The sequence below is a fragment of the Lethenteron reissneri genome, chromosome 10 (assembly GCF_015708825.2).
Source record: "Lethenteron reissneri isolate LAM-NWPU_2019-01 chromosome 10, ASM1570882v1, whole genome shotgun sequence".
NCBI classification, from domain to species: Eukaryota; Metazoa; Chordata; class Hyperoartia; order Petromyzontiformes; family Petromyzontidae; genus Lethenteron; species Lethenteron reissneri.
The window spans coordinates 4,763,876-4,789,859 of NC_083788.1; the positions used below are offsets into that span (position 1 = coordinate 4,763,876).

Below are 25,984 nucleotides of genomic sequence, written 5' to 3' on the forward strand. Positions count from 1 at the left end.
ATAGCTGCTCACCCAGATCTATAAATGCTCTGATACGTGCATGGTCTTCATGCTGTTTGCCTTTTGGCATCCTCTGGTCTGGCACTTTTGAGAGTAGGCCATAAAGAAGACTGTCTCTGGTGTAGGCCAATCAGTTTTAAAAAAACAATGCATATATTAGCGGAGCATGTTCACCACAAGTACGTGTGGTTAATGCGGACTTGATTCCTTGAAAAAGGTATCTGCTTGGTGTTTGAACATCTTAACACCACCTGTTGTATTACCAGAAAGGTTAAAACCTCTTCAACACGTCGGCTTTCGCGAATATAAATGTGGCGTTAAAGCAGCCACCACCAGACACAGCCAATTAGTAAGGTTTGCCACGTAAACAAAACATATCAAATTTCGATTTAAAGCTTTCGTGACTGCAGGGATTCATCTTCTTGGTTTTTTCGGTAAAGTCACGTAGAAGGGAAGTAATAAAATAATAAAAATAAAACATAATAAAATAATTCTCACGACGTTTCGGCTACAACGCAAGCAGCCGTCTTCAGGTGAAGACGTTTCGGCTACAACGCAAGCAGCCGTCTTCAGGTGAAGATGTTTCGGCTACAACGCAAGCAGCCGTCTTCAGGTGAAGACGGCTGCTTGCGTTGTAGCCGAAACGTCGTGAGAATTATTTTATTATGTTTTATTTTTATTATTTTATTACTTCCCTTCTACGTGACTTTACTGAAAAAACCAAGAAGAAAAAAACATATCAATTCGTTACTAGTATAGCACACCGGTGTGTTGGAATGTAAACCCACAACATTTACAATTCGATTACGACGTTTTGCCAGTAATTGCAACTAGCATCATCGGGCGACAGACAGATTTGTGGAGAAATCCTCCTGTTTCGTTCTTAAAATGAGGGATACATATGATGTCGTCACTTGTGATCCAATCTATTCTTAAACCTATTCTTATTTTTCATATGACATGGAGCATTTGGCTGCTATACATTTCTAAGTGACAATAGTTAGCCACTTCGTTGAGCTATCATTTGTGATGGTCTGGTCGCGTCTCAAAAATAGCTACATTGCACAGTCGGCCTTACCTGGTAAAAATTTAAAATGAGTTTTGAATATTACTTGGTTAAAATAGTTTTAAATAGCTACATTGCACAGTCGGCCTGACCTGGTAAAAATAAAAAGTAGTTTTGAATATTACTTGGTTAAAATAGTTTTAAATATTACTTTGTAAAATAAAATAAAAATAAACCTCCAAGACGATCTGCACCAGCATGGAAGGGGGGGATGCTCTAAAGAGCTCCCGCTATAGTCGAGGCCCCTATCGCAAGGCAATGTGGTGTGAGCATTTGCAGGGCTGCGTCTTTACCTTTTTGTTGTTGTTGTTGTCCGAGACGTGGTATGCAAAAGCAGTTCACGTCACATCTGCAGCCAATCAGAAGCGCTATCGATTGACGGCAGCGTTCAAAGGGGATTCTGAAAGAATCGAATCACGATCTCGAATCGATCCTTGTCACAATCAATCGATTATCTATCAGCATCACGATTATCCATAATAAAGGTGTTTTGTGGGTTCGATCGGGTAATTGCCAGATGGTGGTGGTTGTTATCGTCACAGTACTCGGGTTGTAAATGTTGTAGTGGGTTTACTCTCCAACACACAACCGGTGAGTGCTGAACTAGTAACTAAATTGCCACGTTTTGTTTACGTGACAAACCGTAAATTAATTGTCACTGTCGGGTGGTGGCGGGTTTTACGACACATATTTACGCAATCTAACCCCCCCTCCTCCACCAAAACAAACAACCATCTTTATTATGGCTATTACGTGTCTGGTGGTGGTACTTGTGTAGTGACTAACTCGGAGACACGAAGAGTAGGAGGCACTCTATTTATTCAACAGCCTTAGCAGTTCACACTTTAGCAACTTCGGTTCCCGCTTAGGACAGCTGGCAGACTGCCTCACTGGCGACGCCGCCGCGACGGTGAAAGCGGCGACAGCGACGAAGACTCCAGCAGCAGCACAACGGAGATCCCACTCCAAACGACAGCCCCGAGGTCCCCTCCCGGGGCCCCTCCTACACTGTGGGTGTGGCCTGCTGGCTCCGCCCCCAAGGCCACGCCCACTTTCTGGAACCCACGAGCGGTTTCTCGATGTGCCCCTTCCGTGACCTTTCCCCTACATCCCTCTCTCTGGTCTATCACGTGACCTGCTGTCAGTCAGGGCTGCTGTAAGCTGCAGATCCCCCTTCCCTACCAGCAACCAGCGCTGTGCTGCCACGTGACCAATTCTATGTCACTACACTTGTATCAATATATCAGAAAATGTATTGATACAGGAGGAATCCAATCAGCTATAAAGCTATTTTTTTCACACATGTCCAGTCGGGGTGGGTTTCCACAGTTCTCAAAGCTCCTGACCGTATTCTCATGCATGTGTGTGTGTGGACGTGTGCATGTGTGCGTGCGCGCGCGTGTGTATATATATTTGAGGGCAGTGGTAATATTAATGCCTAAGGGTTAATCTGTTATATTTGCTTCATATTTTAAAATATGCATTTCGCTGTCGCATTAAAACACCCTTCTCGTCACGCTTTTTTCAAACATCGCTCCGCCGCGAACGGTGGCCCAACGAGTGACTACCTGCAGTGGTTGTACAAAAGACTCGCCCCCCTCCCCCCGTCATATGAACGTGGACAACCATTGGCTCAGAGCGCTGTAAACATCATGATGAGCACTACCACAACACCTTTTAGCCGTACGGCGCGCCGCTCTTTGTTGTGAGCGTCGCTCCTCCACCCTCCGTTTGGTGTTGGAGGGCGACTGTCTCCAACTGCCCAGTAGCAGTGTCCTTCACGAGCCTCCTCCACAGAGGCCGATCTTGACACCGCTGGTACCGGTCATCAGCAAGCCCACTCAGCTCCACATCCTCCTCTACCGCATCAGCTCCATCTCTTCTCTAGCTTGTGTAAAGCCCGATTACCACTCTCTATTCGGCCAAACAGAAGTTGCTTGGGCATGGAGGCTACATGGCCCATATAAAGACACATCACCAGGATAGATATTTTAGGCTGTTGGGGCAAGTTCTGTTAGCGAACACCGATTAAGGCCGGCACAGCACACGGCCAAGACCACGCCTGATATTTACACCGATGACCAGGTATTGTTATGAGGTTTGGTCGACCTAGGGGAGGCCCAGGACTGGCTCATATACTGCCCACTGATGTTGGCCGTGGCTGGAAAGCGAACTCGGGAAATCGGATTCGCCGGGCAGTGCGCTGGTTACTGCGCCACCACTCCCACGAAAGTAATTAATAATTCATATCGTTTGGATCCCACTAGATACATGTATTTTTACATTAACAGTAAATCGCACGGGGAATTAAAATATTCGTAGATTTATCCCTATTCACAATGGTCTCTCACGCAGTTAAATAGTTAAATAAAGGAGTTGAATCCATACTCATACTGGTAGGAACCTCCTGGTTACAACAGCCCACAGGGGATTATTGTGTCCGTCGTGCAGGGAGGGGCTGGGTGGGGAGGGAGGGGCTGGGTGGGGAAGGGAGGTTGGGGAGGGGCTGGGTGGGGAGGGCCTGGGTGGGGAGGGTGGGGAGGGGCTGGGTGGGGAGGGTGGGGCTGGGTGGGAGGGGTGGGGCTGGGTAGGGAGGGGCTGGTCACCCTGTGGTGCCCTTATAAAACAACGTTTAACCTACTCACGCCGGCTTGTGCCCGCCCTCACAGTCGGCCATATTTGCGGAATACACCACGCCGCCGTTGACTCTGGCCATTGACCGAGCAACCCAACGTTCCTACCAGCTCCCTCCGCAGGAGGAATGTGTTTTAAATCTCCCACCAGGGCCTCCTCCCGTCGCTGAAACCTGCGAATCTCAATGTTCACGATTGGCTCCTCACGCAGCACTGGCAAGTCTCGTCTTGGCGGACGTCTGCACCTTCCGCAAGATGACGCGAGTCGCTCTCTTGGAGTGCTCCACTTGTCTTCCAGATCTTCCAGATCCATCGTCGCCATTCTAATCAGCCGTGATCTAGCAACTGCTGGATGAAGGGCCTCCTCCCCAAGCGAGATGTTAACTACCTCGCCTGGTCTACAGGAGGTCGTGGGTTCGATGCCGACCCTGACGCCTGCTGCTGTATATTTGGAGTTTGCGTGTTTCTCCCCGTGGTCGCGTGGATTTTTCGACAGTTCCTCCGGTTTTCCGCTCCACATTTAGAATCGACACTGCGCGTTTAGAGTATTTTTGGTTGCTCAAAATTTCCACTTCGTCGAGCTATCATTTGTGGCCAGGTCGCTTCAGAAAAAGAGCTATATAGCTCAGTGGACCTTACCTGGTAAAACATAGTGAAATAATGGGATCCGTCACGATCTCGCGATGCAACAATCCACCCAGCGCCTGCACTGCCTGCACTCGAGCCGATTCCATGGCTCCATCTCCTGCGGTGGGCCGCCCTTCGCCGTTTCGACTGCCAATCCGTTGTTAGTCTCGACCGTCGACCACCGTCGTTTCTCTTTGCCCACAGGGCCCGCCTACTCTCCTCACAACCCCGCCCACATCCAAAGTAACTCCCCCTACTGCTCAGGTAACCCCGCCCACAGCTCAGGTAACTCCGCCCACAGCTCAGGTAACCCCGCCCACAGCTCAGGTAACCCCACCCACTGCTCGTTTAGACCACACCCATTGCAACGGAGGTCCTCTCCGCCTGGAGTAACGGCGTTGCGGGGGCTGCGCCTGTACCCTTCGTTCACATTGAGACGAGGCCAGCGCCTGAGAAGGCCACGTGGTCACCTCCGGTCGTCAACCAATCAAAGGAGCTCCCTGACGTTCCGCTCAATTGACAACGCAAGACGGTTTGACTTTATTAGACCTTACATTAATGATTTTATTTGCAATGACTTACATTTACCTTGACAGGCCATTTACACATCCGCACATCGCACCCGCGCACACAAAGACAGAGACGCCCCGCACCCCTCCCCCCCCACCCCCCGTATAACCCACACTGACTGTTGGGGCACGTGCTGCAAACGAGTAGCAACTATGAAGGCCGGCACGCCTCAGAAGGGGGTGGGAGGCCAACACCACGCCCGGCCGCCATTATCTCCCCAGTAGCAATGTTGACACATTGCACCACGTGCTCATGTGAGGCCAAGTCGACCGAATCGTCGCTGGCGTCGGTAGCAGCGAGCGGGAATCAAACTCTGGTTGCCGGGTTCGTAGCGCAGCGCACTAACCGCTACACACAACACACGCGATTCCAGGAGCGAGGTAATCTGCTTCCGGTTCAGCCGTTGAATCCGATTGGCTCAGACCCAGACGTCTATTGTGACGTCGCGAGGCTGTTGTGACGAACACGTGGCGATGGCCACTGCCCACTGGGTCGTTGGTTCCGCATTGAGACACGGGGTCACTCCCCTTACCTTGTGGTCAGATGTGATGGCCCAAAACGAAGGCACGCACGAGGCTACCTCACGACGGCGGGTGGTCGTAGCCAGGTGCAATGAGGCCATATTTGGGGGCCACGGTGGCGAGATGTTAACTCCCTCGCCTGGTACGCAGAAGGTCTTGATTTCAATCCCTACTCCGATGCCTGCTGTGTATTTGGAGTTTGCATGTCTCTCTCCCCCCTTGGATTTTTCTCCGGGTCCTCCGATTTTCGCTCCGCATTTAGAAAGACGCGTTTAGAGTATTTGGCTGCTATAAATGTCCACGTGACAAGCCACTTTGTTGAGCTGTTATTTGTGATAGCCAGATCGCTTTTGAAAAAGAACTACATAGCTCAGTGGGTCTTACCTGGTAAAATAACAAACAAAGTTTTAAATATTGTCTTTAGTTAGGCCACGTGGTAGTAATTGTGTTACAATTGAATTGCTTATTTATCCCGAACAATTCGCCACTTCGTGGCGGTGACGTCACCACCGTGTTTGTGCCAGGCTAGGTGCACTTTGAGGCTACGTGCAGTGTTGAAGGCTCCGCTGGCAGGAGGTCACATGACAGACCCCAGCAGGTGCCGTGGGTTGACTTGACCGGGGTGACCGCAGACGCCCCGACTGCGCTTCCCCCTACCGCGCCAACTCGCTGAGTTTTATCCGCTCAGCACTCCGCTCGTTGTTGTGAGCGTCGCTATTCTCCACCCTCCGTTGTTGCTGGAGGGCGACTGCCTCCAAGCTTCCCCAGCAGCAGCAGCAGCGTCCTTCACGAACCTCCTCCTCCTCCGCAGAGGCCGCCGACCTTACCGCCACCGGCCATCGGCAATCCCACTCAGCTCCACACCCTCCTGCACCACACCGCCTCACCCCGCACAACTCCCCCACTCTCACCTGACCACACGGCACACCGCCACTACGAACCCTGCCCCCCTTCCTCCTCCTCACCCCCCCACACCGCGGCCACTCAGAGGCGGTCGCCCTGCAGGTGGTGCGCGCCCTGGAACGCCGCCGCGTAGGCCGAGGCCTGTGGCCCCCCTCCGGCGGCGGGGGACGGCGCCGGCGGGGAGACGCCTCCGCCGGCCGCGATCATCGCGCCCGCCCCCTGGGGCATGTAGCCGTAGCCGGCCACGGCGTAGCCCGGCGACGCCACGTACGGGTAGGGCTCGTAGGCCGCGGCAGCGGCCACGGCGGCGTTGTACTGGGCCGCGTAGGCCGCGGCCGCGGCGGCCGAGGAGTAGTCGAGGTACGGGGAGGAGGAGGCGGCGGCGGCGGCCGCTGCGGCCGCGGCGGCGGCGGACTGCGAGGAGGAGGAGGAGAGCGACGGGGAGCCGGCGGCGGCCGCGGCGGCCGCGGCCGCCGAGAGGCCCGGGGCGTGCGCCATCATGAGGCTGGGCTGCACGAAGGCCTGCGGGTAGACGTACTGGGCCTGCAGTCTGCGGGCGGTGGTGGTGGGCAGGGGTGGTGCGGGGGATGGAGAGGGGTGGGGGGAGAGGGGTGGGGGGAGAGGGGTGGGGGGGAGGTGAGGTGGGGAGGTGGGGGGAGAGGTGGGGGGAGAGGTGGGGGAGAGGGGGAGAGTTGGGGGGAGAGGTGGGAGAGGTGGGGGGAGAGGTGAGGTGGGAGAGGTGGGGGGGAGGAGAGGTGGGGTGGGAGAGTTGGGGGGAGAGGTGAGGTGAGGGGAGAGGAGAGGTGGGAAAAGAGGTGGGAGAGTTGGGGGGAGAGGTTGGGGGAGAGGTGGGGGGAGAGGAGAGGTGAGGTGGGAGAGTTGGGGGGAAAGGTGGGGGGAGAGGGGGGGGGGGGAGAGGAGAGGTGAGGTGAGGTGGGAGAGGTGGAGGGAGAGGGGGGGGAGAGGTGAGGTGAGGTGGGAGAGGTGGAGGGAGAGGTGGGGAGAGAGGTGAGGTGGGAGAGGTGGGGGGAGAGTTGGGGGGAGAGGTGGGGGGAGAGGTGGGGGGAGAGGTGGGGTGGGAGTTGGGGGGAGAGGTGAGGTGGGGTGGGAGTTGGGGGGAGAGGTGGGGGGAGAGGTGGGGGGAGAGGTGAGGTGGGAGCGTTGGGTGGAGAGTGATGGGCGAGGAGGTGGACGGGGGAGATGCGGACGGCACGAGACGAGGGTAGAGAGAGAGAGGGCGAGGTGGGGTGGGGAATGCGAGGAGGGGGGAGGGCAGCGATGGACAGAGAGCGAGGGACCGATATGGACAGAGAGGGGCGGGGAGGGAAGGGCATAGAGGAGAAAGCAGAGCATCAGCTGTCCCACTCACTCCACCTTGTCACGGTGTTATATATACACATCACTCACGACACACACTGTACACTCACCACATGCCACGCTCACCACACCACACGTTACACACCCCACGTACAGCGCACAGCACGTACTACACACCCTCACCACCACTCCCTCACCACCACACCCTCATTAAACCCACACTACCACACCCTCACCACACCCTTACCACCACACCCTGACCACCACATCTCACCACCACACCCTGACACCACACCCTCACCACCACACCCTCATTACCACACCCTCACCACACCACACCCTCACCACACCATCACCACCACACCTTCACTACCACACCATCACCACCACACCTTCACTACACCATACGCAGGTTGTACCGCGTGGAGCTGAAGAAGGACGCAGAGCGAAACGTCGGACATTGTGCGTCAATCACTTCTCACGCAGTGTACACAACAAAGACGAATACAGTACTGCACAAAGAACCCCCGCGTAGCCTGTAACAGACTGTAGGGGCAAGTGCTGTTAGCGAGCACCTATGAAGGCCGGCATGGCACACGAGGGGGTAGGTGGCCAGCACCACGCCCGACCGCCTTTGTCTCCCCAGTGACGATGTTCAATACGCACCGCACCTAGGCACGCATTTCAAGCTGAGTCGACCTAGGGGAGGCCCAGGACCGATTCACACACTTATGGCTGTTATTGGTCTTGAGTGGGAATCGAACTCGGGTCCGCTGGGTATGTAGTGCAGAGCGCTAACCACTACACCACCATTCACCTTCAACAAGGATCACACACACCACGTCTCACGCAGTGTACACAACACAATGGTCACGCACAGTTCACCCGATACACGATTCACACCGAATACTCACCCAACACAAAATGCCTCCACACTGCACAACACCACCACAGCATCCAACACGCAGCGAACAGTAAAAACCCAAGGCACCACAAACCCACGGCACCACGAACCAAAGCACCACAAACTCAATGCACCACAAGATGAAGACACCACAAATCTAGAGCACCGCATACCAAGGCACCACAAACTCAATGCACCAAAAGATGAAGACACCACAAACCCAGGCATCGCATACCAAGGCACTACAAACTCAATGCACCAAAAAATGAAGACACCACAAACCCACAGCACCACTAATCAAAGCACCACAAACTCAATGCACCAAAAGATGAAGACACCACAAACCCAAGGCATGACATACCAAGGTACCAAAAAGTCGAGGCACTAGAAACCCAGGAACTACATACCACGGCATCAAACTGAAGGCACTACAAACACAAGGCACCACAAACTAAAGGCACTGCAAAATGCACCACACTACTCAAGGCAACACAATCCCATGGCAACACAAACTCAAGGCACCACAAATGCAAGGCACTACCAATCGGGACACTACAAGTCCAGGCACCACAAGATCAAGGAAATACAAATGTACAGTCAATACAAAGCCAGGCACTGCAAAACATCGTAAAAGCCTTTGCCTGTGTCTGGCCTCGTGCTTCATTTTCAAAGCTGCTCATCGTGTGGGTCCCACCCTGGTCCACGCGCACACATCTCTGACCTCCACACCGAGGGCGCCTAACGTGACCCCAACACCTAGGAAGCCAACGTGACCTCCACTCCTAGAGGGCCATCGTGACCTTTACACCTAGGGTGTCGAACGTGACCCCAACACCTAGGGAGCCAACGTGACCTCCACTCCTAAGAGGGCCATCGTGACCTTTACACCTAGGGTGCGAACGTGATCCCAACACCTAGGGAGCCAACGTGACCTCCACTCCTAAGAGGGCCATCGTGACCTTTACACCGAGGGTGCGAACATGACCCCAACACCTAGGGAGCCAACGTGACCTCCACTCCTAAGAGGGCCATCGTGACCTTTACACCGAGGGTGCGAACATGACCCCAACACCTAGAGGGCCAACGTGTCCTCCACACCTAGGAATCCAACGTGACCACCCCTGGGGCCAACGGGACCTCCACACGTATGGAGTCAACGTGACCTCCCCTAGGGGGCCAAGGTGACGTGACCTCCATACCTCGGGGGCCAACGTGACCTTCACACCTGGGGCGCCAAAGTGACCACACCATGGGCCGTGACCACAGCCCATCGTGTGGATGTGGTTAGCGACAGACCACGTCGCCACACATTCCCGACGAGGGCCCACTGACTGGATTCGACGGTGGACTCGGGTGGACCACACCGTTGATGAAGTGGCTGTTGCCTGGCTCGGTAAGATGAATAGACAACATTTAAAAGTAGTTGGGTGGGGTAAGAGGCCTGCACAAGTTCGACTGAGGCTGGAGAACTGGGAGCCACATCTGCGGTGGAGCTCCGAGTTCCTATCTAACTTGGTTCGATGGATGAACTCCAACGTAAAGCTGTTAGGCTAAAATGTATGTCCCTGTGCTCACTCTCAATGTGACACCACGGTCAAGACACAACAAACCCAGGCAATACAAACCTGGGCCAAAAGAAAACCCAGGTTTAAATATGGACAAAAAACCAGGCCCAACAAACTGGACCTAATAAACCCAAGGCCAAACAAACCCAGACGTAACACCCCAGACTGAGCCAAAACAAACCGAGGCCAGACAAACCCAGGCCTAACCCAGACAAAACACAGGCCTAGCAAATCCAGAATAAACAAACCCAGGCCGAATCCAGACGAAACAAGCCCAGAATAAACACACCCAGATCAAACAAGCCCAGACAAAACAAAACCAGACAAAATAGACCTCGGCAAAACGCACCCAGATCAAGCAAGCCCAGAATGAACAAAACCAGACAAAATAAACCCACACAAAAACACATCTAGACAAAACAAACCCACACAAAAACGCAGACTTAACAAACCCACGCACAGCAAACCCAAGCCAAAGAAACCCATACACTGCAATCGGTCACCGCAAATGCACGCACTCAAAACCTGGACAGAAAAACCAATCCAGTCACCACAAACCCAGGCACTGCAAACCTAGCCTTCTACAAACCATACAGAGACCCAGCCACTACAAACTTGAGCGGCACGAATGAAGGCACTGCAAATCCAGACACAAAAAAATCCAGATACTGCAGACAGCACAAATCCATCACCACAAAGCCAGGGTATTGCAGTCAGTCACCACAAACCGAGGAAACGCGAATCCCAGACACTGCAAGGCCAGACACCACAAACTTAGCCCCTACGAATTCGTGACACGGCAAAGGAAGACACCACAAACGCAAGCGCCACCAAAAAACTCAAGACATCTGAAACCCCAGCACTGCAAATCGAGGCACCACAAACCCGGACACTGCAATCACCACAAACCCAGGCACTAAAATAAACCCAGACACAACAAACCCGTCACCACAATCCCAAGCATCGCAGTGGGTCACCACAAACCCAAACGCCACCACAAAGTCAGGGGTTTGATCCCAGCTTTTGCCAAGAGCAAAGCTAGAAATACAAGCCGAGTCGCTGACATTGTCGCCGTTTTAGAGACGCCGTCGTCGTCGCGCTAGACAGATGCATCGAGAGGGAGTTGGGGGCGTTGGCGATGCGCTGTCGTGAACGTTGCGCGACCCTGTCGTATTTACTGTGGGTGGAGTCGTGGCGAGTCTGTGCGAATGAACGGGCCACCACCGCGGTGGTTCTTCGACATCGCATTGAGGGCCCCCACGTGTGCACGGTGGCTGGCAGGTGAGAAAGTTGGGCGCGCTGCTACCTCAAGTACAAGTTGTTGGGTTTGTTGGGGCCCTCGGTGCAGAAGCAAGAAAACAACGCATGTTGAACTTCTTTCGCAGCGTACGTAGCCAGCCGCGTGAGTTCTACCGAACTCTGATGATTCGATTGTAAAAAAACCCCCAGTTTTCTCGCGCTGAGGATCACGGTCAAAGGAATGGGACGCAGTGGCCACGGGGTACAACATTTGTGAATTTCGGTGGGTGCAGGTTCAGCGCTGACGATGACCGTAGTCTCCTTGCTCGGGTGGGTGGAATGCCTCTCCGGTTAAACGGGGATGCCACTGCCCCCCCCCCCCCACCGTCATCATCAGCAGCGGTGCGGCTGTTGGTCTACATGAGGGGCCCCGAAGGAGAAATTTACTTTTGTAGGGCACCGCATCTCCACACCCCCTTTCAAGCTATGAACTCCGAGTGAGATGACGGAAGGGGTTTAGAGCAGTGTCGCTCGCTAATTATAATCAGGGGGGGCACTTTCGCCGATAAGACATCATTGTGAGGGCCGCCACACATTGGAAACCCTTGGGTGTTCACATTTGTTGTGTACTGTCGGGGGTTGTGGCACCAGGGGCCCGAGGGGGCCTTGATCCGAAGAACACCGACAATCGTCGATAACACGGCACGAGACGTAATCGACCAGGCTATGCGTTAACTGTGTGATAACCGACTCTCTGGTGTTGCATTGCATTAGACTTCCTAATTTTGCTAAATTTGATTTTCTACCGTGCTTGTTCCGTGCTTGTTTATGGGTCAATTCTCTCCTCCGGCCGCTATGGGCAGGAATTCCTCAAAACTCCCCCTCTGCCCCCCCTCTCTCTCTCTATTTAAGGCCTCGACACAGAGACGTTGTCGTTCTGTGTGCCTGTGTGTGTGTCTCTCTCTGTTTGTCTCTGTGTGAGTCTCTCTCTCTGCTTGTGTGTCTGTCTGTGTGTCTCCGTGTCTATGTTGTGTCTCTCTCTCAAATTTAGTAATCTTTGGAGGAACGTGATCAACCAGGTGGGGTGTTGACTGCTGTATTGGCCGACTCTCTGTGTTGTATTCCATTATATTTCCAAGTTTACTATGTTTGTTTCATCATTCATTTGTACCTGATGATGCTTGCTTGTGTTGCAATCGAAACGTCGTATTCCATTACTATTTAATTCACTTTCTTCCGACGTGACTTTACCGAAAGAACCAAATAGTAATTCCGGCAGTCACGAAAGCTTCGAATCCGGTTAGGTGACATAGAGACGAGACAGACAGCTGAGGAGCCCGATTTGAATGTTCGCCATCTTGTTACGATGTTGATATCCTGCGAACACTCCACCTCGTCATGAATCCGTGGCCCCCTTGGCTTCGTTCGCTCACAGCCGAGCGCCAGCCCAAGGCACTGGCGGCCCCCCTGAGCTTGTCTGCCAAGGCCGTTGACGTTCACTGGCACAAAAAGGGGGTCCCACAGATTTAACTGCTCGCTCGACCCAAGCTATTAATGCTTTTGACATTGCATCGTCCGTGTTGCCGTTCGCCTATTTGGTGAGCCGAGACAGAGCCATGCGGGGGGGCTGTCTCTGCGACAGCCCCCCCCCCCCCATCAGTTGCACGGACAATGCATACGTTATAAAAGCACGTTTGTTTGCGTGTTTCACCACAAGCATGATGCGTGGTTAATGCAGACTCGATGCCTTGCGATGGGTGTCCATTTAACCTTTTAACATCGTAACACCCACTGTATTAAATTTCGATTTAAAGCTTTCGTGACTGCAGGGATTCATCTTCTTGGTTCTTTCGGTAAAGTCACGTAGAAGGGAAGTGTCATTCAGACTCTGTCTTCTCGACAGACATGTTCTTCACCTGAGGACGGCTGCTTGCGTTGTGGCCGAAACGTCGTGAGAATTATTTTATTATGTTTTATTTTTATTATTTTATTACTCCCCTTCTACGTGACTTTACCGAAAGAACCAAGAAGATGAACCCACTGTATTCTTGCCGGAAAGCGTGAAGTCGATTCTACCCCCAACCCCCTCCCTCCCCCCCCATCATATCACACTGCCACCTTGCTGTGTGTGTATCCAGCCACCATGTGCGCCGTCTATAAGACGACCAATTAGTTCACTTGATACGTGGTAGGGATTTCGTAACCAATACGAGTGATCCATCTATTTTACAGGTAGGAACAACAGGTTCCACACTGCCCACCAGGGATTATTTGTCTGTCTGTCGTGCACGAATGCGCTGTCCAACCAAGTTCCTACCTGCCCACTCCGAAGGAATGTGTTTTAGGGGTCAGTTTAATAACCCAACCTGTAATGGATATCAATTTGTAATTGATACACTTGCGTTAATAACCCCCCCCCCCCAACCCTCTGGCCTTCGTGCTTGATTGGCTCACGTGTGATGACGTCACACCTATCCTCTCTATTTAAGGAACGAAACAGGAGGAGGGTTTCTCCACAAATCTGGCTGTCGCCTGATGATGCCGGTTGTAATTACTGGCGAAACGTCGTACTCGAATTGTAAATGTTGTGGGTTTACTCTCAAACACATCGGTGTGCTGCAATAGTAACGAATTGGCACGTTCTGTTTACGTGACAAACCTTCATGATCGGCTGTGTCGAGTGGTGGCAGGTTTAACGACACATTTCTATTTACGCGATCTAACCCCCCCAAAAAACCCACATCTATTCTGGATGTTTTTTTTATTATTTTGGTTTAGGTCAACCCCAAACACATATCTGGATCGCAAACCAAAGCTCTTAATAACGTGGTTGGTCTCGATCTCTGTTGTATTCCCTTCCGTGTCCCCCCCCCTGATGTTGTCTTCCCATCTCTCTCTCTCCCCGTTCTGACCATTTCCCGCCCCGATTACCGTTCGCGTGCATTGCGTTTGCAAGTCGCGCTGAGACGCTGTAGAAATCGCGGGAGATCGATACAGACCCCGCTTATACCGCGTAGAACGCCGCCATTTTAACCCACGAGGAAATTGTGAACGTGCCTCAAAAGTCTAGATTTGAAGCTTTCGTGACTGCAGGGATTCATATTCTTAGGTTTTTTCGGTAAAGTCACGTAGGTGAAAATTTAAAATTAATAAAAGTAAAATAAAAATAAAATAAAAATCACGACGTTTCGGAGGCAACACAAGCTTCCATCTTCAGGTGGAACCGTCACAGCACGATAGCTGTATCAAGTAAGATATCAAGTAAGATACAGCTATCGTGCTGTGACGGTTCCACCTGAAGACGGAAGCTTGTGTTGCCTCCGAAACGTCGTAATTTATTTTATTTTATTTTTATTTTACTTTTATTAATTTAAATTTTTCACCTACGTGACTTTACCGAAAAAACCTAAGAATATGCCTCAAAATTCCCCACGAAGTAAACCCCCCCCCCCAACCACCCCAGGAGTAAATACAACGCCGAGGGGAATTGTTCGTGATCCTCACACAGACGTGAAAGGGATCCACGTGAGTGACAATGGCTTTCCACAGCACGGCACAGCACACCCAATCATGCCACGCCACGTCACGGCACGTCACACCACGTCAAACCGTCTTCTTACCCACGTGTGCGCGGCGTGCTCAGCCACGTGCTCAGCCACGTGCTCGCTCAAGGTCAGGCTAGAGCCTTACAAAGTTGTGTGTGTGTGCTTGTGTGTGCGCGTGCATAAACATGTGTGTGCGGGCTTGTGTGTGTGCGGGTTTTGTGTGTGTGTGCGTGTGTGTAATGCACTGTACGATGTGAGTAGGTGCTTTTTGACTACACTCGCCCCAACAATGATATATGGGGGATCTGAGGCGCCCTTTCCCCCCCTTCCAACCCAGCTTATATATATGCTCCAAGCACGTGTGCTGTTTCATTCAGACGCTGTCGCCTCGACAGACCTGGTTTTCGCCTGAGGACGGCTGCTTGCGTTGTGGCCGAAACGTCGTGAGAATTGTTTTATTATGTTTTATTTTTATTATTGTATTACTTCCCTTCTACGTGACTTTACCGAAAGAACCAAGAAGATCTGTGTCTTGTTGATGTCAGTGTGTGTGAGTCAACGTGTAGGTCGACTCAGTCTCAAATGAGAACATGGCGCGATGTGTAAACACCGCCACTTGGGAGACAAAGGCGGCCAGGCGTGGTGCTGGCCTCCGACCCCCATTAACAGTACTTGCCCCGACAGTATCTTAAAGGGGCCGTCCATAAATGACGTCACGCATTTTGGACGATTTTTTACCCCCCCCTTCGTCACACGACGTCACAAAAAGTCAGACCCCCCCCCTCAAATATGACGTCACAAAGCTCTGCCCCTCCCCCCAAAAATAAATAAAACATGCTTCAAGTCGCTTTAAACTATTGTCATTGTAGTGCGTATTTAATGTGGCGCTGCACTCTGATGTTGTAGGAGAAAACATTTATTAAAAAGTCTATTTAATTAAGTAGAACGTGTTGTCTATATTTATTTAAAGTTGCACATTTTGATGTGACGTCACATTTCTCAACCCCCCCCCCCCTCGTCACACATCGTCACAAATGTCTGACCCCCCCCCCCAGGTGCGTGACGTCATTTATGGACGGCCCCTAAAGACTTTTTTAAATCCTTTATATTAAGTTCACTTGCTTGCTTGCTTACGACCGTGCAAATCTTTTGGTCGTTTTTTAACCCACTTCCCGTGATCCAATCGATCTGACATTTTCCACACAGACTCTTTGTGCGTGACAATTAATGTTCGTGAACATTTTTTTTCCAACATTTTACACTTTTTAGGACAAAAATATTATATTTAATTACCAATTGCTTAATGGTGCCAAGCAATCATCTGACCCATAGGTGGCAGCCATCTCAAGCCAGAGGACGAGAGGACTCTAGCCGCCACGCATATAAAGGATTTATAGTGAAAAACTTTGTTTTTACGGGTTATACTTGTTAGTGTATTCTGGTATATGCATGCATCTATACATATTCCTGTATGTACATACGGGTACATACATAAATACCTCCGTTTATATGTATGACCATACATGTATCACATACATATTACGCGAATGTGCTCGGTGGTATGTTGGACATGTGTGTACTTGCGTGTTCTCACGCCTGCAATGTGTGTGTGTGTACATGTATGTGTGTAACGTGCGCACGTGTGTGTGTGTACGTGTGTAACGTGCGTGTGTGTGTACGTGTGTAACGTGCGTGTGTGTGTGTATGTGTGTAACGTGCGCGCGTGTGTGTATGTGTGCAACGTGTGTGTATGTGTGTACACGTGTGTGTGTGTGTACACGTGTGTGTGTATGTGTGTGTAACGTGCGCGTGTGTGTGTGTACACGTGTGTGTATGTGTGTAACGTGCGCGTGTGTGTGTGTAACGTGTGTGTGTAACGTGTGTGTATGTGTGTACACGTGTGTGTATGTGTGTGTATGTGTGTACACGTGTGTGTATGTGTGTACACGTGTGTGTATGTGTGTACACGTGTGTGTGTATGTGTGTAACGTGTGTGTATGTGTGTGTGTATGTATGTGTGTAACGTGTGTGTATGTGTGTACACGTGTGTGTACCCGGGCTGGGCAACTGCTGTCCACAGCCGGCGTCATCACCTGTTAAGTGAGAGCATCAGCTGTGAGCCCCGTGTGGAGAGGCTCACAAGATCCACACACAAAGACAAAGATCCCCCGTGTAGCCCGAACAGACTGTTGGGGCAAGTGCTGTTAGCGAGCACCTATGAAGGCCGGCGCGGCGCACGAGGGGGTGGGTGGCCAGAACCACGCCCGGCCGCCTTTGTCTCCCCAGCGGCGATGTTTACTACACACCGCACCAAGTACTCATTTGAGGCTGAGTCGACCTAGGGGGAGGCCCAGGACCGGTTTAGATAATCGTCACCGGTGTTGGCCGTGAGCGGGGATCGAACCCGGGGGGCTGGGTTCGTAGCGCAGCGTAGCGCTAACCGCTACACCACCGCTCTCCACAAAGACAAAGATCCCCCGAATAGCCTTCATAGACTCTTGCGGGGCGGCTAGACGGGCGGGGGTGGGTGGGTGGGGGGGTCTTTGTGCGAACTTCTCACTGCGTCAAGTCACTCACCCGTATGGCCGCTGAACAAACGTAGGGAACTGTTGAACACCAAATCCATAACCTGCACACACACACACGTACACACACACACACGTGTACACACACACGTGTACACACACACACGTGTACACACACACACACACGTGTACACACACACACGTGTACACACACACACGTGTACACACACACACACGTGTACACACACGCACGTGTACACACACACACACGCACGTATACACACACACACGCACGTGTACACACACAAGACACAAAACTGGTTATGCACGGTGATGGTGGTGGTGCATTGTGCAATTCTCAAAACCAAATGCGACGCTCATTCATCCATCAGCCGAGCGGCCCTCTGAAGCAACGCGTCTGAGCATCGCCAACGCCGCTGGCACGGGGAGGGGACTGGCGTGGCTCAGGTCGCGGGGTTTGCTGGGCCAGGTGAGAGAGAGAGCACGAGGAGTCTCGTTTTCATAGCTGTCAACCCAGTATCAGTGCCCAAGGGTATTGCGGACCAGTTCAGACATTATTGGTTTACCCCGTGCGCCCTTACACATCTCAACGTTCATCCTACACAGTCCCATCGCAAGAAAGAAACACAAGCAGACGATCACCACTACTACACTCACCACTGGTACACTCACTAGTACACTCACCACTAGTACACACACCACTGGTACACTCACTAGTATACTCACTAGTACACTCACCACTAGTACACTCACCACTGGTACACTCACCACTAGTACACTCACTACTACACTCACCACTAGTACACTCACCACTAGTACACTCACCACTACTACACTCACCACTAGTACACTCACCACTAGTACACTCACCACTGGTACACTCACCACTAGTACACTCACTACTACACTCACCACTAGTACACTCACCACTGGTACACTCACCACTACTACACTCACCACTAGTACACTCACCACTGGTACACTCACTACTACACTCACCACTAGTACACTCACTAGTACACTCACCACCGGTACACTCACCACTACACACCTGTCAACCCCTTATCAGTGCCCTACCTTATTACAGACCTCATCGCTCACCCCGTGCTCCTGATAAATCTCGACGTTCATCCTACAAATATCCACACCTGTTCTTGGTTCATTCGGTAAAGTCACGTAGAAGGAAAATAATAAAATAATACAAATAAAACATAATAAAATAATTCTCACGACGTTTCGGCCACAACGCAAGCAGCCGTCTTCAGGTGGTCTTCAGGTGGAGAACAGGTCTGTCGAGAAGGCAGACTCTGCCTTCTCGACAGACCTGTTCTCCACCTGAAGACGGCTGCTTGCGTTGTGGCCGAAAACGTCGTGAGAATTATTTTATTATGTTAAATTTTTATTATTTTATTATTTTCCTTCTACGTGACTTTACCGAAAGAACCAAGAAGATGAATCCCTGCAGTCACGAAAGCTTTAAATCGAAATTTATCCACACCTGCCATGCCTCCCATACTGCCACGTGACCCCCCCCTCCCCATCACCCACGCACCGATCTTCCCGTAATCTTCCCGGTCAGAATCTGAATATTTATTTACACCGGATGAATCCGATGAGCTATGAAGCTCTCCCCCCCCCCAATACAAACGCCCACACGCTTGCTGCCCTCCCCCACGTGGCCTGCCCTCCCCTGCCCACGTGGCCTGCCCTCCCCTGCCCACGTGGCCTGCCCTCCCCTGCCCACGTGGCCTGCCCTCCCCTGCCCTGTCCGTGCCTGGCTGCATGACGCGCGGCTTGGCGCCGATGTAGGCGAGGTTGACGTTCGCCTTCCTGCCGTCGATGATCGGGTTGGGGTCCTTGCAGGCGCGCTCGGCCGCGCCGCGCTCACACATGGTGACCTGCGGCGGCGCACGCACAGGTGGGCACGCACGTACAGGTGAGTGCACCACACGTGCACACAGGCGAGTACACACACACGCACAGGTGTGTACACGTGCACAGGTGCACAGGTGTGGTGGGTAGACGCACGCACGCGACTACACACACACAGGTCAGTACACAAACAGGTGAGGACACAACCAACGCACGCAGGCGTGTACACGCACAAGGTTATACACACACACAGACGTGTACACGCGCGTACAAGTGTGTACACACAGACGTGTACACGCTCAAGTTAAAACACACACACACGTGTACACGCGCGTACAAGTGTGTACACACAGACGTGTACACGCTCAAGTTAAAACACACACACACGTGTACACGCGCGTACAATTGTGTACACACAGATGTGTACACGCTCAAGTTAATACACACACACACAGACGTGTACACGCGCGTACAGGTGACTATATGCACGCAGATGGGGAGACACAGCTGAATACACGTACAGACGCAGTTGAATACACGAGGTGTGTGTGTGCACGCGTGCGTGATGTGTGCATACATCGGACGAGGCGAGTACACACAGCCACCAACAATAATACGCAGCAGTGGCCAGGAGTCGAACTTAGGCCGTCGGGTTCACACAGCGGAGCGCGCTAACCGCAGCGCCACCGCTCCACGTTGCACCACGTGTACACGGACCCTCTGGTGAGGTCTGGGCGAGACGCCACGCGCCACGTGGGGTCGAGGGTCCAGTGGACGCGACTTCGACCGGCACCAGGCCAGCGATGGCAATTCCACATTCCCACGCCGGGGACCAGTTCTCTCGTCGATGATGGGACTGTGGCCAGATCTTGTCGACGATACGGGACCTCCTGGGCGTTACGCGTGCAGGTGAATAAACGATGACGTCGCTCGACTGATTTGGAGTGAGACCTCTGCTGCACTTAACTAAACTACAAGATTTCGATTTAAAGCTTTCGTGACTGCAGGGATTCATCTTCTTGGTTCGTTCGGTAAAGTCAGACGCTGTCTCCCCGACAGACCTGGTCTTCACCTGAGGACGGCTGCTTGCGTTGTGGCCGAAACGTCGTGAGAATTATTTTATCATGTTTTATTTTATTATCTTATCATTCCCATTCTACGTGACTTTATCTAAAAAACCGAGAAGATAAACTACAAGATGTATTCAATCTTGATTTGAAGTTTTCGTGACTGCTGGGATCCATACTCTTTGGTTATTTCGGTGAAGTCACGTGGGTAGAAATAAAACAAAGGCAGCAGACATCGTGCTGCTCGCAGCAGACATCGCGGCTATCGAGATTCTCACCTGAAGACGAACGCTTGTGTTGCGTTCAAAACGTCGTGATTTATTTCGTTTTATTTCTACCGACGTGACTTTACCGAAAGAACCAAAGAATACAGGATATAGATTTGTTTTTACCTGGCAAAGACCATTGGAGCTATTTTTATCAGAAATGGCCTGGCTATCGCAAATAATCGCCCAACGGAAGTGGCTTATCACGTGGAAATTCATAGCAGCCCAAATACTCTAAACGCGCGATGTTGATTCTAAATGTGGAGGGATAAGCCGGAGGACCCGGAGAAAAATCCACGCGACCACGGTCAGAGAGAGAGAGACATGCAAACTCCAAATATACAACAGCAGGCGTCAGGGTCGGGATCGAACCCACGACCTCCTGTAGACCAGGCGAGGTAGTTAACATCTCCTAGCCACCGTGATGATGAGAGAGAGAGAGAGACACGCAAACTCCAAATATACAACAGCAGGCGTCAGGGTCGGGATCGAACCCACGACCTCATGTAGACCAGGCGAGATAGTTAACATCTCCTAGCCACCGTGATGATGATGAGAGAGAGAGACACCCAGACTCCAAATATACAACAGCGGGCGTCAGGGTCGGGATCGAACGTACGACCTCCTATGGACCAGGCGAGGGAGTTAACATATCCTAGCCACCGTGATGATGAGAGAGAGAGAGAGACGCAAACTCCAAATATACAACAGCAGGCGTCAGGGTCGGGATCGAACCCACGACCTCCTGTAGACCAGGCGAGGTAGTTAACATCTCCTAGCCACCGTGATGATGAGAGAGAGAGAGAGAGAGAGACGCAAACTCCAAATATACAACAGCAGGCGTCAGGGTCGGGATCGAACCCACGACCTCATGTAGACCAGGCGAGATAGTTAACATCTCCTAGCCACCGTGATGATGATGAGAGAGAGAGACACCCAGACTCCAAATATACAACAGCGGGCGTCAGGGTCGGGATCGAACGTACGACCTCCTATGGACCAGGCGAGGGAGTTAACATATCCTAGCCACAGTGTACCCTCTCCACAGCCACGAGTGCTCGGTGACTAAAGCACTGGGCGAAGGTGATTTCGCTTCGGTGGAGGCTGACGGGTAAAACCCCCGACTAGGCAGCAACGATTCAAACAGTGCCTTGGGCCAGATGCTCAGAGAGCCCCGACCAGGGCTGTTCCTCGCACGGATAACATCGTCTCGGGCCGTCTACTTCAGCAGAGGTGTAGGTGGGGGGGGGGGGATTTCAACAGGACCCCAACATACTCTTTGGTTCTTTCGGTAAAGTCACGTAAATGAAAAATAAAAATAATACATATGTAGCTACTTGTGCTACTGGGACAATCCGGCACTGCCTGTGTCCCCTTCGCTGCGTTCTAGCCCACCCTACGCTCCGCAACGCAGAGTGGGTGGGGGGGGCAGGGTGAGTGGGGGGCAGGGGGGCAGTGAGGGTGGGTGGGGGGGCAGGGGAGCAGAGTGAGTGGGGGGGGGAGGGTGAGTGGGGGGGGGCAGGGTGAGTGGGGGGGCAGGGGGGCAGGGTGAGAGGGGGGGGCAGGGGGGCATGGTGGGTGGGGGGGGTCCCAACTCACAAATCCATATCCGCGGGACTTTCCCGTCTGCCGGTCGGTGATCACCACCGCCTCATCGATCTCCCCGAACGCCTCGAAGTACTTCCTGAGCGACGCGTCCGTGGTGTGGTAGGGCAGCCCCCCGACGAAGATCTTGGTGAAGGTGGTGTCCTTCTGCATCTCCGCCCTGCTGCCCCGAGACGCAACAAAGACAAAGATCCCCCATATAGCCTTAACGGACTGTAGGGGCAAGTGCTGTTAGCGAGCACCTACGAAGGCTGCATCGGTACACGCCCGGCCGCCTTTGTCTCCCCAGTGGCGATGTTTAGACACCGCACCAGGTACTCATTTGAGGCTGAGTCGACCTAGGGGAGGCCCATGACTGGTTCAGATAATCGCCAGCGTAAATCGAACTCGGATGGCCAGGTTCGTAGTGCAAGCGTAGCGCTAACCGCTACACCACCGCCCCCCCCCACACACACAGATGGAGGGACTCACACACACACAGAGAGAGAGAGACAGATAGAGGCACAGAGATAGGCAGAGACAGACACAGAGGGACAGAGACAGATAGAGACACAGAGATAGGCAGAGACAGACACAGAGGGACAGAGACAGATAGAGGCACAGAGATAGGCAGAGACAGACACAGAGGGACAGAGACAGATAGAGACAGAGAAAGGCAGAGACAGACACAGAGGGACAGAGACAGATAGAGACACAGAGATAGGCAGAGACAGACACAGAGGGACAGAGACATATAGAGACACGGGCATAGATACAGAGAGCGACAGATAAAGACACGGACAGACAGAGACGTGTAGGTACAGAGTGAGAGAGACAGATACAGAGAGACACAGAAGTGAAACCATTCGCACTACACGCGTAGACCCATACCGTTCACGCGGTCACCTGGTGTCCACAGTGTGTGTGGCCACGGTGTGATAGCTCAACGTATTCCATTACGAAAGTCAACTAGCCCCGTGTATGTGTAACTGAGATACACCCTGCGTCTGAGTCGAACTTTTCACGAGCCCTGCCTTGGTACAAATTGATGCCAATTCCTGAGCGATTCACTGAGCGATTCACTGAGTGACTCAGTGAGTGACTTACTGAGCGACTCACTCAACAGCTGAGCGACTGAGTAACGGACCGATACATATTCACTGGACGGCCTCTAAGTAGCGGACTGATGTATTAGCTGGGCGACTGATCCACTCACTGAGCGACTTACTGAACACGTTTAATGACTGAGTAAGTTGACTGATCTAGTCACTGAGCGACTGAGTAGCAGACTGACCTATTCACTCAGCAAATCACTTGACATTCGAGTGACTGAGTAAGTTGACCGATCTATTCACTGAGCTGACTAAGTAGCAGACTCACCTATTCACTGAGTGAATCACGTGACATTCAAGTGACTGACTAAGTTGACTGATCTATTCACTGAGCTGACTAACAGACTGACCTATTCACTCAGCAAATCACTTGACATTCGAGTGACTGAGTAAGTTGACCGATTTATTCACCGAGTGATTCAGCTCGGAGCGACCACTATACGACGGGAGACCTACAAATATGACACGGGGACATTTCTTGAAGACTTCACTCAAAAGCTGCGTCGCTCGCCCAACAGCGCAACAAGGTGGCCGAGTGGTCGTGTGGTTTGGTGGTGGTGGCGGTGGTGGTGGCGGTGGTGGCGGTGGTTACGGGTGACTTCCCTCGAACGGACTCACCGAGTGAACGATCAAAAAGAAAAGCAGAGCGACTTCTCCTTCGCGGCTGCGACAAAACAACAACAACAACAAAACGCCCCCCAAAAAAATCCCCCAAATCCAGTAGCCACCGGGGCTCGCTTGCGTTGAGCAGACTCGCTACACAATTCAACACAAGCAGCAGCAGCAGTCGCGACAGCAAAAGAGTTACTCGACGAAAGGAGAAGGGGGGGAGACTTGAACCTGGTGGGTCGACTGAGCGACGACAGATCAACGCTACGACTGAGTTGACCGAGTGGCTGAGAGGGTGGCGGGTTGAGAGAGGAGAGGGAGGGGGGAGCGGTGTCAAGTTGCTTGGAGCCACAGATAGACCCGGGCACGTGGAGGAGAGGGATATTTAGAGACACGCGCATTGCCAGCCCCGTGTCCCGTGAGGGTCCCGACATCACCACCTCCTCCAACATCAACACCATCACCACCATCACCACCATCACCACCACCACCACCTCCAACATCACCACCATCACCACCTCCTCCAACATCACCACCACCACCACCTCCAACATCAACACCATCACCACCACCAGCTCAAACATCACCACCATCACCACCACCATCACCACCACCAACATCACCACCACCACCTCCAACATCACCACCATCACCACCAGCACCAACATCACCACCATCACCATCACCTCCAACATCACCACCATCACCACCAGCACCAACATCACCACCATCACCACCAGCACCAACATCACCACCACCACCACCACCTCCAACATCACCACCACCACCACCAGCACCAACATCACCACCACCTCCAACATCACCACCATCACCACCAGCTCCAACATCACCACCATCACCACCAGCACCAACATCACCACCAACACCTCCAACATCACCACCACCACCTCCAAAATCACCACCATCACCACCAGCTCCAACATCACCACCATCACCACCACCTCCAACATCACCACCATCACCACCAGCTCCAACATCACCACCATCACCACCACCACCACCTTCAACATCACCACCATCACCAGCTCCAACATCACCACCATCAACACCACCTCCAACATCGCCACCATCACCACCACCTCCAACATCACCACCACCACCTCTAACATCACCACCATCACCACCAGCTCCAACATCACCACCGTCACCACCCCCATCACCACCAGATCCAACATAACCACCATCAACACCATCACCAACATCATCACCTCCACCAGCCAATACTAACACCCGCCATTCGCCACTAAGTGACGGTGCACTTTGTGGCCACGTGAAGTGTCAAAGGCTTGCTGCTGACAGCACGAGGTCTCGGGACAGACCCAGCAGGTGCGATGGGTTGGCTGACTGAAATGACCGCTGGTAGATACACCACCAGCTGTACCCCCTACTGTGCCAGGCTAGGTGCAGGAGGAGGTCTCGGGACAGACACAGCAGGTGCCATGGGTTGGCTGAGATGACCGGTAGATGCACCAACAGCTGTACCCTCCTACTGTGTCAGACTCGGTGCAGGAGGTCTCGGGACAGACCCAGCAGGTGCCATCGTTTGGCTGAAATGACCGCTGGTAGATGCACCACCAGCTGTACCCCCTATTGTGCCAGGCTAGGTGCAGGAGGTCTCGGGACAGACCCATCAGATGCCATGGGTTGGCTGACTGAGATGACCGGTAGATGCACCACCAGCTGTACCCCCTATTGTGCCAGGCTAGGTGCAGGAGGTCTCGGGACAGACCCAGCAGATGCCATGGGTTGGCTGACTGAGATGACCGGTAGATGCACCACCAGCTGAACCCCCTACTGTGCCAGGCTAGGTGCAGGAGGTCTCGGGACAGACCCAGCAGGTGCCATGGGTTGGCTGACTGAGATGACCGGTAGATGCACCACCAGCTGAACCCCCTACTGTGCGAACTTGCTGTATGTTAGCCACCAGCTCCAACATTAGCACCATCACAACCACCACCATCACCACCAACATCACTACCACCAGCTCCACCATCACCACCAACATCACTACCACCAG

General features: G+C 52.6%; 1 protein-coding gene across 2 annotated transcripts; it reads right to left on the reverse strand.

Annotated features, from left to right (window-relative positions):
- Positions 1-4,977: 4,977 nt before the first annotated feature.
- On the reverse strand, positions 4,978-24,216 carry LOC133340515 (RNA-binding protein 24-like). Of its 2 annotated transcripts, none has more exons than XM_061548815.1 (5): positions 23,956-24,216; positions 22,241-22,406; positions 19,211-19,334; positions 17,468-17,519; positions 4,978-6,870 (listed from the first exon to the last, which is right to left on the reverse strand). In XM_061548815.1, the coding sequence occupies exons 2-5, from the start codon at positions 22,397-22,399 to the stop codon at positions 6,402-6,404; spliced, it is 804 nt and encodes a 267-aa protein (XP_061404799.1). In that variant the 5' UTR covers positions 22,400-22,406; positions 23,956-24,216; the 3' UTR covers positions 4,978-6,401. The 2 variants fall into 2 exon arrangements, with proteins under 2 accessions (XP_061404799.1, XP_061404798.1); XM_061548814.1 differs by having other exon boundaries at positions 22,241-22,409.
- Between the last annotated feature and the right edge of the window lie 1,768 nt (positions 24,217-25,984).

Coding starts and splice junctions, on each gene's coding strand:
- LOC133340515 (XM_061548815.1), bottom strand. CDS start 22,399: ATGCAGAAGGACACCACCTTCACCAAGATCTTCGTCGGGGGGCTGCCC. Junction 17,520..19,210: donor GCCGCGCGTCATGCAGCCAG/GCACGGACAGGG, acceptor GTGTGTGTGCAG/GTTATGGATTTGGTGTTCAA. Junction 6,871..17,467: donor TTTGTTCAGCGGCCATACGG/GTGAGTGACTTG, acceptor CACCGCCCGCAG/ACTGCAGGCCCAGTACGTCT.